Source organism: Branchiostoma floridae, chromosome 2, assembly GCF_000003815.2.
Source record: "Branchiostoma floridae strain S238N-H82 chromosome 2, Bfl_VNyyK, whole genome shotgun sequence".
NCBI classification, from domain to species: Eukaryota; Metazoa; Chordata; class Leptocardii; order Amphioxiformes; family Branchiostomatidae; genus Branchiostoma; species Branchiostoma floridae.
Window position 1 is genome coordinate 4,470,273 of NC_049980.1, and position 13,611 is coordinate 4,483,883.

Below are 13,611 nucleotides of genomic sequence, written 5' to 3' on the forward strand. Positions count from 1 at the left end.
GCTTCATTGGCAGTGAAAACCAAATCCACATAGTCAGGACACTACCAGGATCTATCTGACTTAGAACATGGCCATCTTTCCGAAGCAAAATACACTTTTTTAGTCATTAGAAACATGCAGTTTGTTTTCCTAGCAAGCGAACAGACAGGCTATATTCTTCTCCTATTTCCCATTCATGACCCTGGTGATGGCGCCTCACACCTTTCCTCATGAGGCTTGTGTGAAATTCATGTCTGGTTTTACAACACTTTTTTGCACCACAATGCCATTGTTCTGTGGGTGTATGTCAGATCAATCCCAGTTCCCAACCTGACCTCAAATGAGCAGGACGTGGCATGTCATGGAGGCCCATTTTCTCGAGTATGTTCAGGGAGGCCCATTTTCTCGAGTATGTTCAGCCGTTTTCACAGTATGTTCAGGCGAGTTCCGTACACAACCCGACATGTCTGAGTTCCAGCTCGAGCTGGTGTAAAACGTTTTGCTGCAGCATGGTGGCATCTCTGCCAAACTGTTCTGTAGTTTTGATCCCGACCAGTTCTTGCCAGACAGACCGGCCGATGTCGCTCCTGCCTCCTCCCCCATTTCATTCGCCCTGCTGTGCTGGAGCAACCGTTCTGACGAGCTGTCCTGTTCCCAGTTTGACCCGTTCCTGGTAGACCACATCATGCATTATCTTCCTGCATTTTTAGTTTGTTTCTCGTTTATGGAAGTATTGATCGTTTTGATCAATTTAACTCGCATGTTTTTATGTAGCATCTCTACTAGTTTTTCTTTACTATCTGGGAGCCTGTTCCCTAGCTTGATGTAACCAAGGAGGTTATATTTTTCATGTCTTTGAAAGTTTGATGTAACGCTGTTTGTACATTTTCTTGTTACAAGAAACTCTTTATTATTGTCTTGTTCGTTTTCTGACTTTCTTTCAAGATCGTAAGAATTTCCTTTGTTTATGTTATGAATAAAGATGTTCAGTAACATAGGTTGATTTGCTGTTTCCCTTTTTGTTAATTCTTTAATTGCTTTTATTTGCATGAGAAAGGTGGGCGTCTCCAACTTAGTCAATTTATTCGTTGGTTGGTACACCCCTACCCCAAGGGAGACCATTCAGTTGAATGGTGGGCGTCTCCAACTTAGTCAATTTATTCGTTACTTAGTACACCCCTACCCCTAGGGACACCATACTATGTGGATATAGTCACAAGAAATACTCGCTCCTGATTGGCTGAGGAAAGATGGCCATGTTCTAAGAACTCTTGTTTGTTTGTAGAAATAAGTACAACCAAGCACAAACATGGCTTAGAAGATCTTTATTCATTATAAAGTCATAATCAAGGTGACAATAAAATTGAATAAAACAAGTTTTATTCTACAAAATTGATGCAAGCAATTTACAGTGCCTTGTTTTATATCTATCAATGATAAACAGTTACTATTGGAAGGCATATACATGTAAACTAAGTTAAACATTTTCCATTATTTAACACCACAGAGTAACCATGGACTACATAACAGTACTTGCCACTGTTGTTTAGTGGTGCTGTAACATTGTACTTGTAGATTAAGCAGTATGTTCAGTGGTTCCAAGTCAGTTCGTTTCAGTCTATGTCCACTATGGCAATATCTCCGTTTCCTGGCCCTCTGTGCGAATCCTCTGGCCCTCCCATTCCGTTGGCATTATGGATGATATTGTGTTGATTTCCCACTGGAGACTGTCCACCTGGAGCCAGACCTGGTGTGTTTTGTCCCTCTCCATGTGCAGAACCTTGCTGTAGATTTGGGGGACCTCCTGTTCCAGCTTGGTTCTGGTTTCCCACTTGAGGCTGATCATCTGGAGCCAGACCTGGTGTGTTTTGTCCCTCTCCATGTGCAGAACCTTGCTGTAGATTTGGGGGACCTCCTGTTCCAGCTTGGTCTCCCTGTGGGTCCACACGGTTTCCTCGCATCACGGTGACAAGTGTCTGATGGATGCCTGTCATTTTTTGCCGGATTGCATCCCTTAACTCCTCCGTGCGGATGAGGGTTGCCATCGGGTTTATGATCGAGTTCAGAGAATAGAATGAAAATAATATTTCCGGACCAATCCAGCGAGCACAGGTACTTGGGTAACGACTGCACACTGCCATCAGCAGGAGGGGTACCAGCCAAAAGACAAAAGCCACAACTACATAAATCATTACAGTCCTGGACTTGTACACCCTTGCTTCATATTTCCTCAGTGCCTCCTCTTGTGCAGCATTGTTTGGCTGGTTACCCCCCGCTATGTTTTGTACAGGACCATTTTCTCCTTCTACCCCCGGGGGAACCCCTGCCTGTTCAAGCCTTCTCTTTTCTCGGTCTCTGATCGCTACATACACACTTATATTTGTGAACAACATGACCATGCACATCAAGAACATTATACTTAGGCACATGATGATATAGGCCTGGGGAAAGTAATAAGTGCAGGTATCAGTGGTCAGGGTCTCCATATGGAGACAGTTCCAGCCCATACTGGGGGAGAAGGCAAACAAGGAGAAAATAATCCACGAAACAATCATAGCTACGACTGCACGCAGTTTAGCACTATCGGCATGGATGTGGAAGTATATAGCATGCTTTACACCAGCATAGCTATTTATAGACAATAGAGATAGGGCTGATGCCGAAGTCATCTGACTGAATATGAGGAAGTTTAAATAAGTCACTGAAAAGTCATACATTTGATTGTGTCCAACATGACCTACTGTGTGATACAGGAGTCCAATGCCTGCAAAAACATCAGCCATTGCCAGGTTTGCCAGGAAGAAGTAGATGGGTTTGCGCAGTTCTTTGTACCGATGATTCCCAAGATCACAACAGCATTGGCGATGATTTCGATAAGTCCTATCAGGGAAAAGACAATGTCAGTCCCTGTTCCCAGTCTCACAAGGTCCTCGTGCATGGAGCAGGCTTCGTCGGCTTGTGCGATGGATGCGGTATTGTTCTGTAGATGCCACCTGTAGCAGCCGAGTAAGCTTGTAAACTCAGGAGCAGATGTCTCCTCGGGGAGCATCCATGGGTTGGAGCTGTTGTTGAACATGGTGGAGCTGAATCTTCTACAGTCTGAGGCAGGTTGTAAGATTCTCTATTTGTGGCGGACTCTGATTCAGTTTATGGCTGGATTCGAAGGCAGGAGCGACGATGCGTCTACACCTGATCGTAACGGGTTTGATTCTGCGGGAGAGCGCGGAACGGCACGACAGCGCTTTGCTCAATGAGACTTACGTGGGCTGTTGCCATAGATACATATAGCAACCCTTGAAAACAACTAGTAGTAACCATGCTGAGGGATGCCAATTGCTTTTAACAGTCTATCTTTTCCAAGAAATATGCCTGCACTGCCAACCTTTTTGGCATGCAGGTGGCAAATATGAGAAGAATTAATGAATAAGACTATGAATACGTCATTCTTGTCCTTCAGTTGAAATCATCATTGACATCTCTTAGATGCCACGTCCTTGAATGCATAAATAGAGCTGTACAATATTTTAAAATCTATTGCTACGGAAAGTTTTAAGCTATTATTATAATAGAAATTAGTAATAATTGCTTGCTTAGCAGGTGTATATGTGCAGATGTTGGATGCCTCAATGGACTACATGTGTATTTTGTGGTGTTATTTACCTAAGTATCAAGTCTTAATTAACAATAATTATTATATTACTACAAAATGTACATGTGAAGATGTGGTTTATTGAATCCTAATAGGGTGACTCTCTTTCCAAGTTTCAGATCAAACATAAAATTTGCTGTTGTTCGTTCCTCAATAAATCTTCTTCTGTCATGAACCAATCAGAGCTTTGAATGCATGCCAGTGACATCAGCATACTGTAAATGTATTTAATTTCGCGGGGATTTAATTTCAGCGGGAAAAAGGACTTTTCACTGTGGTTTTAAGTTCGTAGTATATAGCACCATGCACTGTAATCTCTTACTGCCATGGAAAAATGTTTGCGGTGGTTTTAAGTTTGCTGTGAAGTGGCCACCGTGAAAACCGCAAACATTAAACCACCGCAAAAGTTTCTGCATTTTACAGTATTACATGCAGAGCATAGTATTACAGCAAAATATGAACGAAATGCAAATATTTACAATCACCAGTTTGTGATTATCGCAAAACCTGTATATATTTGGTAATTACACGTTTGCAATCATAGCAAACCTATTATAGTTTCTTAAGAGGCATTATAAATTACTGGGAAGAAAACATCCAGCATTTTCTCAAAAATGTTGCCTAAATTCTAGTTTGGACAAACTTTCCTATGATGTCATATTTGTAGATCTATGCTTTGATTTGATTGGTCCCTACTGTTGCCATGCCTACATAACATTTGCTAGACCAACACAACAGCTATTGTGTACAACCTGCAGCCCTCTTAATTGGTTTTTCCCCCTTTTATAAGAAATATTCCCTCATTGCCGGTCTTGTTGACAGGAGGCATGGTTGGAATCTGAGGGGTGACGTTAGTGAAGCTGCCAGCAAGTGAATATGTTTGTTATGCAGCAACAGTAATATGCTGCTTTCAAAGGGACATTAAAGAATTCTAAGTTTGAATGCTTGCAATTGCTAGCCGTCACTCATGGATGGTCCCTGAAATGTAGTTTGCAAGAGGTTACTGTCGAGCACATCATGTACATGTATGTTAAAGTACAGCTGCAGCACAAGATGGGCAAAACTCACTTAGACTAAGATTTAGGGGCTCCCGTATTGTCAGGGAAGGCAACATTTTTTTTCTTCAAATAAGGCCATGTTGATTTGATTATATGAATGACATTAGATCCCAAAACTGATGCAAGCATGCAAATAAAAAGAAATTTTGGCCTGAAAACTAAGTTGCCTTTATTATGACATCTATGTCGTGAACAACTAGTAGTAACCATGCTTAGGGATGCTAATTGCTTTTAACAGTCTATCTTTTCCAAGAAATATGCCTGCACTGCCGACCTTTTTGGCATGCAGGTAGCAAATATGAGAAGAATTATTGAATAAGACTTTGAATACGTCATTCTTGTCCTTCAGTTGAAATCATCATTGACATCTCTTAGATGTCACGTCCTTGAATGTATAGACACAGCTTTACCATATTTTGAAATCTATTGCTACGGAAAGTTTTAAGCCATAATTATAGAAATAATGTTAGTAATAATTGCTTGCTTAGCAGGGTGTATATGTGCAGATGTTGGATGCCTCAATGGACTACATGTGTATTTTGTGGTGTTATTTACCTATCAAGTCTTAATTAACAATAATTATTATATTGCTACAATGTACATGTGAAGATGTGGTTTATTGAATCCTAATAGGGTCTCTCTTTCCAAGTTTCAGATCAAACATATTGTTTTTGCTGGTGTGTTCTTCTTTCCTCAATATTCTTCTTCTTGTTCTGTGACACGAACCAATCAGAGCTTTGAATGCATGCCAGTGACATCAGCATACTGCATTTAAGTTTGCGGAGATTTAATTTCACAATAGCAGGAAAAAGGACTTTTTGCGCTGGTTTTAAGTTTGCAGTAGCACCATGCACTGCAGTCTCCTACTGCCATAGAAAAATGTTTGCGGTGGTTTTAAGTTCGCGGTGAAGTTACAAACAAGTTTTCCTCAGTTTGACGCTTGACAAAAAATGGTACAAATAGTATCTCCGACAATATAGTGTTCTCAACGCAAAAGTGCCACCTACATCGGCCGCAATGTCATATACATGTAGCAGTGAGAAGCAGTCATGTAGCAGTGAGAAGCAGAACTCCAGTTCGCAGAGGATTATGTCTGACAGACATTGAAACGTCAGCAGGTGAGATTACCGTAATTCACTTTGTCTTCACGGTACCAAACTTTCACGGTCTGTGAAAATTTGACTTGTTCTCAGAACTAAATGTTCACGGTGGCAGCAGGTGCATATGAAAAAGTATCTTGTATTATTTGTTATCAGTAATGATAAGTTCAAGTTACAGTCATCACTGTGAAAACCGTGAACATAAAAGTACATGGAAAAAATCAGGAATTACAGTAACTGGTTGTGTAAAACTTTACTAAAAGAAAATTCCTATGTCCTATGACCTACCAACATGATGAAATTATTTTCGGAATCAATAATTACCTTGTTCCATCTTGCTCTTGTTCCGATGAATCCATCACAATGGCCTTTAGAAAGTTCTTATCTAGAAGACTGTCCTTCACGGCTGTGTCCAGTACTCTGTGTAACATGGCACTGGATACCATGACAGGTCCCACATGGTCTGGTGGACACAGACTGGAACCGGTCTGGTCCAGATCGTCTGTTACCTCCAGAAAGGTTTGCAGGGACTGGACAAACTCTTCATACAGCGGAACTGGGAACTCTGCAAGGGAAGAAGATACTAATCAACTTCATGCAAAGGCTAATTGCAGGCATACGTGGAAATACAATCATGATGATAGTAGTATAGACTTTTTAAACTTTTCAAAAATTGAAAGGTGCTGCAAGTTATTGCTAAAATTTGAGTGCTTACTTTATTTGAGGCTCTGGCATGTATAAATGGGAAAACGACCTGAAATAGAGCAAGGTGGTGCTGCAGTTCTAGGAAAGAAGCAAAACTATCCAGTGTTACATTAATTTTTGTTTTGTTTAAAATATTTCCGACTGCTGCCTACCCCTGCGTCAGGGGTCCCAGCAGCAGTATACTCTTACCACGGATAGTGAATGAGTGAGTTCAATTCTGTTACAGAACCATAAATAGGAATAGCGGACCTTGCTTATGATATGAAAATGTTTGTAATAATAACATTCAATAATGATAAATGAGGAGCAAAATCTGAGCACTGACCGACTCTCCCTCCCATCTTGCCCAGAGCCTTGAGTAGTTCCATGGACTTCCCTGCTAGGATAATCTCCTTAAACACCGACTTGAGGAACACTGGAATGAACTCTTCCTCCTGGTTCTCCCTGTTTCAAAACAAGAACAAGAATTGGAATGAGAAGCCTTAAAATGGGGTTTACCAATTACAACATTGTATTAAACACATTTGATAAAGCCTACATGTAACATCCTGATCTGGTAAACCTGTACCTACATTTTGTAAACAAACTAAAATGTAAAAGCATGTCTTATTTTTTCAGATATACATGAAAGGCCAAAAGGTACTGTACTAAATTTGATTCAATGGATCCTAGGGACAACCCAAACCTGACACATTGTGCAAGGTTGGCAAAGAAAAATGTTGCCTTCATCATAAAATCTACACTTACTAGTAACTTACAAACAATACTAAGTAAGGTTGAACATATGACTGAATACCAATTTGGAATTGTTTTGTCACTACATGTATAATCAAACAGTGTCTATTCTAAAAATCTAGACATCTAACTAGCTTGTTTTACCCATCTTGTTTTCTTACACTCTCACTAAATTTGGAGTCTGTGGAAAATGTCCTCCTTAAAATGAACTTGCTCTATCCTAAATGACTTTGTGTTATTGTACTGGTGCTGGGTTTGATTTGGTTTGGTTTGGTTTGGTTCAGTTATTATACAGATACCCATGCATTAGTGACTGATATGTCACTATTCTTCCTGGAGTCCGGGTGATTTGTAGAGAATCACCAATTTTAGACGGAAAGATTTTGCACCATCCCACACTGCACCATCGCACGTGTGGGGGTTCTTTAACGTGCATGGGGCATGGCTCTCCCCAGACATGGGACCACCATTTTATGTCCTATCCGAGGGACGGAAAAAAATGGTACCAATACACATCCCTAGTAATACTATTTTCACACTACTGCACCTTGTTTCTTTGTCCGTCTTCCCTTCATGTAAGTTTTCCTCCTGACCATCCTCCTTCATGGAACTTCCGGGTGTGTCGTCTTGGTGCACGGGAGAACAGGACACAAGGAACGCTGACTCCCAGAAATCCTCGTGGAAAACATCTACCTTTCCATTCCTGTCAACATACAGAGATCAAATAAATTCTAAAGTCAGAGCATGTGTCTTCTGGTTATATAAGAATTATTAAGATGTGATTACGAGATGTTGATTTGTTTATATATGTACATTGTGTGTGGATGACACTCATAACTTCAGAACTCAAAAATAATCTTAAAAAGTTTGACTAAAAAAAAAAGTTGCCTTCAGTCTGAAATCATAAAGATTTTATTTGTTAACTTCCTCTCATACGATGATGATTTGTTTTATTTGTTATAAGACAAATATTACAAATAAAGAGATTTTGAGGACAGTGTGGCACTACACTCAAGTTAAATGTCTTTATTTTATTAGTCGGACCCATATAAAAAGGACAGACAAAAGGAAAAGGTACCGGTAGTACCAAAGACTTTTGAGGCTGTATTGAGCAATGGTTAATAATCCACTCACTGCAGTTTCTTAAGGCACGGTAATGGAAAGCGAAGCCCAACTGACTCCTTCCATTGCCTTTTGCCTCCCCAACCAAAGTCTGGTACTCATTCTTACACCATGGCGGAGTGACAAAAATCGTGCAAAGCGCCTTTCCCAAGGGCACAAGATTAGTGACATGACGGGATTGAAACCCTCTACCACTTGGTTCTGAGCCCAACAATCTGATGTAACACCACAAAATCCCCCCCAAAAATTTTTCAGTAGTCAGGAAGGTTGAATGAATGATTTAAAACACACAATAGACACAGAGTACATGTATCTGGTCCAGCTACCATAGGGTTATAAACTATGAAAGACATAATTCACATAAGAATGCGAATGCCACAGTTAAAATATGAATCAAAAGGATTAATGAATAGAAGAACGTACCTCTGTATGATGAACTCCATGGCAGGGTCGATGAGGTTCCCTTTGTTTACCCACCCATCTATAATCTCCAGGTATGGCCGTAATGTCTGGATCCATAGGGGCAGCAACAAGGGGAGCTGAGCAGAGAAAACAACAACAACAAACACTGGTTACCAGTTACACTAACTGCATTCTTGACGACACATTTTGATGTAAGTAGAACTCTAGCAATATTAACTGCCACAGCAATTCACTCATTAATTTTTGCCTGATTTTGGAAAAACAAATTTATAACAAAAAAATCTTTCCCCTAGGGAGATGGTAAACATGATGTGTGGTAGCCTTCATTATATTGTCTTGTAGAAGTGACACTAGTGACTAGTGAGGTACATGAAGCCTTGATTGAACTTGAAGAAGTAAAACAACGTAATTTCTTGGTAGTTGTTGATTGAAGTGGAAGAGACACTTGTGTGATACATGAAGCCTTGAGTGTAGTTTCCAAATTGGTAAGCGCAGTGCAACTACATGTGTACATGTACCTTGGTCACTTTGTGTGTGCCTCTTGAATAGAGGAATAAGACAAGGCTAATGTTGGCTCATAGCACTATGCTTTGCCACTACAATTGTTGTTACATTTACAAAATTTACAGTGGAAATTTGGGCATCTTGATTATTTACATGAGATTACATACATGTACTACCTATCTTGTTTTTTATTGCCCTCTTGCATCAAATTTGAATTCTGTTTTAAGAGGATGTCATCCATAAAATTTACTTGCTATGGCCTTATTAAGAAGTTATGTTAAAGAAAAATTGGACAATACTGTGGCTATGACATACCTTAGTGTTTGCAGCATCTCCCAGTGTGTTGTACTGTAGGATGTTCTGATACAGAACTGACAGTAGCCTTCAGTATACATACCTTAGTGTTTGCAGCATCTCCCAGGGTGTTGTACTGTAGGATGTTCTGATACACAACTGACAGTAGTCTGGAGGCCTTCAGTATACATACATGTACCTTAGTGTTTGCAGCATCTCCCAGGGTGTTGTACTGTAGGATGTTCTGATACAGAACTGACAGTAGTCTGGAGGCCTTCAGTACACATACCTTAGTGTTTGCAGCATCTCCCAGGGTGTTGTACTGTAGGATGTTCTGATACAGAACTGACAGTAGTCTGGAGGCCTTCAGTATACATACCTTAGTGTTTGCAGCATCTCCCAGGGTGTTGTACTGTAGGATGTTCTGATACAGAACTGACAGTAGTCTGGAGGCCTTCAGTATACATACCTTAGTGTTTGCAGCATCTCCCAGGGTGTTGTACTGTAGGATGTTCTGATACAGAACTGACAGTAGTCTGGAAGCCTTCAGTATTACATACCTTAGTGTTTGCAGCATCTCCCAGGGTGTTGTACTGTAGGATGTTCTGATACAGAACTGACAGTAGTCTGGAGGCCTTCAGTATACATACCTTAGTGTTTGCAGCATCTCCCAGGGTGTTGTACTGTAGGATGTTCTGATACAGAACTGACAGTAGTCTGGAGGCCTTCAGTATTACAATGTACATACCTTAGTGTTTGCAGCATCTCCCAGGGTGTTGTACTACAGTACTGGATGTTCTGATACAGAACTGACAGTAGTCTGGAGGCCTTCAGTATACATACCTTAGTGTTTGCAGCATCTCCCAGGGTGTTGTACTGTAGGATGTTCTGATACAGAACTGACAGTAGTCTGGAGGCCTTCAGTATTACATACCTTAGTGTTTGCAGCATCTCCCAGGGTGTTGTACTGTAGGATGTTCTGATACAGAACTGACAGTAGTCTGGAGGCCTTCAGTATAGTACATACCTTAGTGTTTGCAGCATCTCCCAGGGTGTTGTACTGTAGGATGTTCTGATACAGAACTGACAGTAGTCTGGAGGCCTTCAGTACACATACCTTAGTGTTTGCAGCATCTCCCAGGGTGTTGTACTGTAGGATGTTCTGATACAGAACTGACAGTAGTCTGGAGGCCTTCAGTATTTACATACCTTAGTGTTTGCAGCATCTCCCAGGGTGTTGTACTGTAGGATGTTCTGATACAGAACTGACAGTAGTCTGGAGGCCTTCAGTACATCGTTTGTCTTGTCCGTGGAGGGACTGACCACACCCAACTGGTACACTGTGTATAACATCTCCAACTGTAGGGAAAATACATGTACAATTATGTTACATGAACATTTGACATTTGCATGTAAATTCGTCAGTGAAGAATAGAAAAAAGACCACAAGATGAAATACTGCTAAAAGATTCTTAGAGATTACGTGCAAAGACCACATCTCAAATGCTGAGGCACAGAATAGAACTAATATCAAGCAAAACGTTGGCACATTATGAAGAACTCCAAACCACACACACATCTAGAATTTTTTTTCTTTTGGATGTTTTGTTTCTAACACAGGAATTTCAAATTGGAAGGTCTCTATTTTACAAGTTGTCAGGACAGTCAGAAAGAAATCAAGAAAAGAAGTCTATTGAAGCTCTTGTCAGCATACAGACTCTGAGGTACATTGTAAGAGACATTGAACAATAGACTTGTCTTTGTCCACTCAATGTTATTTGCATATTTTAGAAGACGAAGAGACTCAGCAGCTATAAAAGGTTTGAATACCAGGCTATGTACATGAATTTAAATAGTAAACAGCAAATTATATTGAAAATTATTCAAATGGAAAGTGTTTGACGCAGTACATGTATTGTACAATCTAAAAACTGTTTAATGTGATGAGCCTTTCGTGTTGTTTGTAGTTAAAACAGATAAATGACAAGAAGTCTTAAGATGGTACCTTGACTATGATTAAATTGTCCCAACTGGTGGCGACTTACATGTACATGTATGTCAATGAAGGTTAGACATCCAGGCAATAGGATATGCCAAATAGCAGTTACTCCAGTGGACACCAAAATTCCAAAATCATATCTACATGTAGTTGCTTGAGCAACTGCTATATGTATTTAGCATTATATGACTTTTGATTTGTCATGTTGCAGTACTCACATCTCCAAACTGCTCCTGAAGTGTCCCCATCATGGTAGACAGGGTAATCAGCTCCTCTGTAGAAAATAAGAAAACAACAAAATGCATATGTAAGAGATTGTAATTCTGTACAATTACAGTCTAGTATCCAGGAGAGGATCTGTACCACACTGGGCACCGACATATCACAATGTCAATCTTCTCAATGTCTGAATTTCCTAGTTTCAAAGCAGATGAGTCAGCTGGATCAAAAAAGAGATTTGGCCAAATAGGGACAAATAAGTTGCCATGGGATTTGTTAGTCTTTTGCAGTCAAGCCCCCAGTTCACCCTTGAGCCAATTAACTCTTACTAGGTTTTTATTCCTAACTTGGCCAAAGTCCCCTATTAGTATTACTACATGTATTCAGCCAGGCTGGAGTCTGGTAGAGACTATGAGTTTCCCAGCAAGCAACAAACCTTGTAAAACTAGTCTTTTCTCCAAAGCTGCCAACTTCTTGTTGAAGTCCTGCAAGCATCGCAGCAGTGCTGACGTGAAAGCCTGTTGTGTCCGGCTCACACTGGGCTCACCGTTGTCATGGCAACCAAACGATCGTGTGATCACACTGTCAATCATGTGATGGAGCTTGTGAGTGATGTCACCATACCAGGCTAGTTTCTGTAGTATGCTCTGTAGGGCATCCTGTAAATGTATAATACAGAAAGTCAAAAGTCACAATATTGGACTTTACAAAAGTTTCACATACATTGAACAAAGTCTTCTTCATTACACAACCTTCTCAAACTTCTGTCAACTTCATCAGTACAAAATCTTTTTGTACTGATGAAGGCGACAGATTTTCATCGAAACGTTTACGGAAGAAGGTTGTGTAACGAAGAAGACTTCGTTCAATTGATGTACAGTGAAACTTGTCTAAGAAGACCACCCTGGGGACCAGTGCAAAGTGGTCGTTTTAGACACGTGGTCTTCTTGTGCAAAGAAAGAAAAAGTGACAAGATAGGACAGACACAATGACTTCAAAGTTAATGGTCTTTAAAATAGTTTAATTCCACGAACCTGTACATTTGCACATGAGAAACATTATCACTGTTGAACGGTCTTCCTGTATGATTCATATAGTATTGTTATACCAACTGATGTAAAATTGAAACGTTTCCAAAATTTAGGGCTATTCTTTCAAATTTTCGTAGCTTTTTGTTGCCGGAGCAGCGTCATTTTTCCCGCCGGCATTGTCTGTCAAAAACTTGTGAATGGGCGACACCGTTGGCAGTATTTACGGATTCACATACATTGTACATGTACATGTACATGTAGGTGTCATTTTGGGGCCAAATGAGTAGAAATTAGGCACAACTTGAAGGGTATAGTGGCCCAGCCTATGCTATTTTGTTTACATATGCCTTCAAAATGAATACTGACTATTTTTGGCCATTTTTTAAACAAAAAATCAGACATAGGGCGATCCTACCTGAGATCTGACTGGTATCTTGAGTGGGTGATACCGAATACACTAGGTTGTATATGTAAATACAATTTACATCATTTTGACTAGCCGACTGCTGCCTACCCCTGCGTCAGGGATCCCAGCAGCAGTATAATCAAACCATGGAAATAGTGAGTATGAGTGTTGGCAATTTGTGTACAATGTATGACTTGATTTTCTGTACTTACAGGTGTGATGTGGGACACCTTGATGTTGTTCATCAGCAGGAGTTTTTGTTCCCTGCTCTTGTACAGGAAAGACTGCTGACAGCCACCCAACACCCACACACTCTCCCTCATGGTCTGGGTCTCGGTCAGGGGGGTTCTGTCTGCCGACTTGTAGAACGGATCACTGCTGTACTGG

General features: G+C 40.5%; 1 protein-coding gene across 1 annotated transcript in view; it reads right to left on the minus strand.

Annotated features, from left to right (window-relative positions):
• The window catches only part of LOC118410653 (gamma-tubulin complex component 5-like), a 21,075-nt gene extending 7,470 nt beyond the window's left edge, over positions 1–13,605 (minus strand). The window contains exons 1-8 of the mRNA XM_035812455.1: positions 13,437–13,605; positions 12,224–12,446; positions 11,787–11,842; positions 10,779–10,928; positions 8,772–8,887; positions 7,774–7,929; positions 6,817–6,935; positions 6,111–6,351 (exon numbers count right to left, since the gene is read on the minus strand). Coding sequence (XP_035668348.1) covers positions 6,111–6,351; positions 6,817–6,935; positions 7,774–7,929; positions 8,772–8,887; positions 10,779–10,928; positions 11,787–11,842; positions 12,224–12,446; positions 13,437–13,547 — 1,172 coding nt within the window. The 5' untranslated portion in view covers positions 13,548–13,605. The remainder of the gene's footprint in view (positions 1–6,110; positions 6,352–6,816; positions 6,936–7,773; positions 7,930–8,771; positions 8,888–10,778; positions 10,929–11,786; positions 11,843–12,223; positions 12,447–13,436) is intronic.
• Positions 13,606–13,611: the final 6 nt, after the last annotated feature.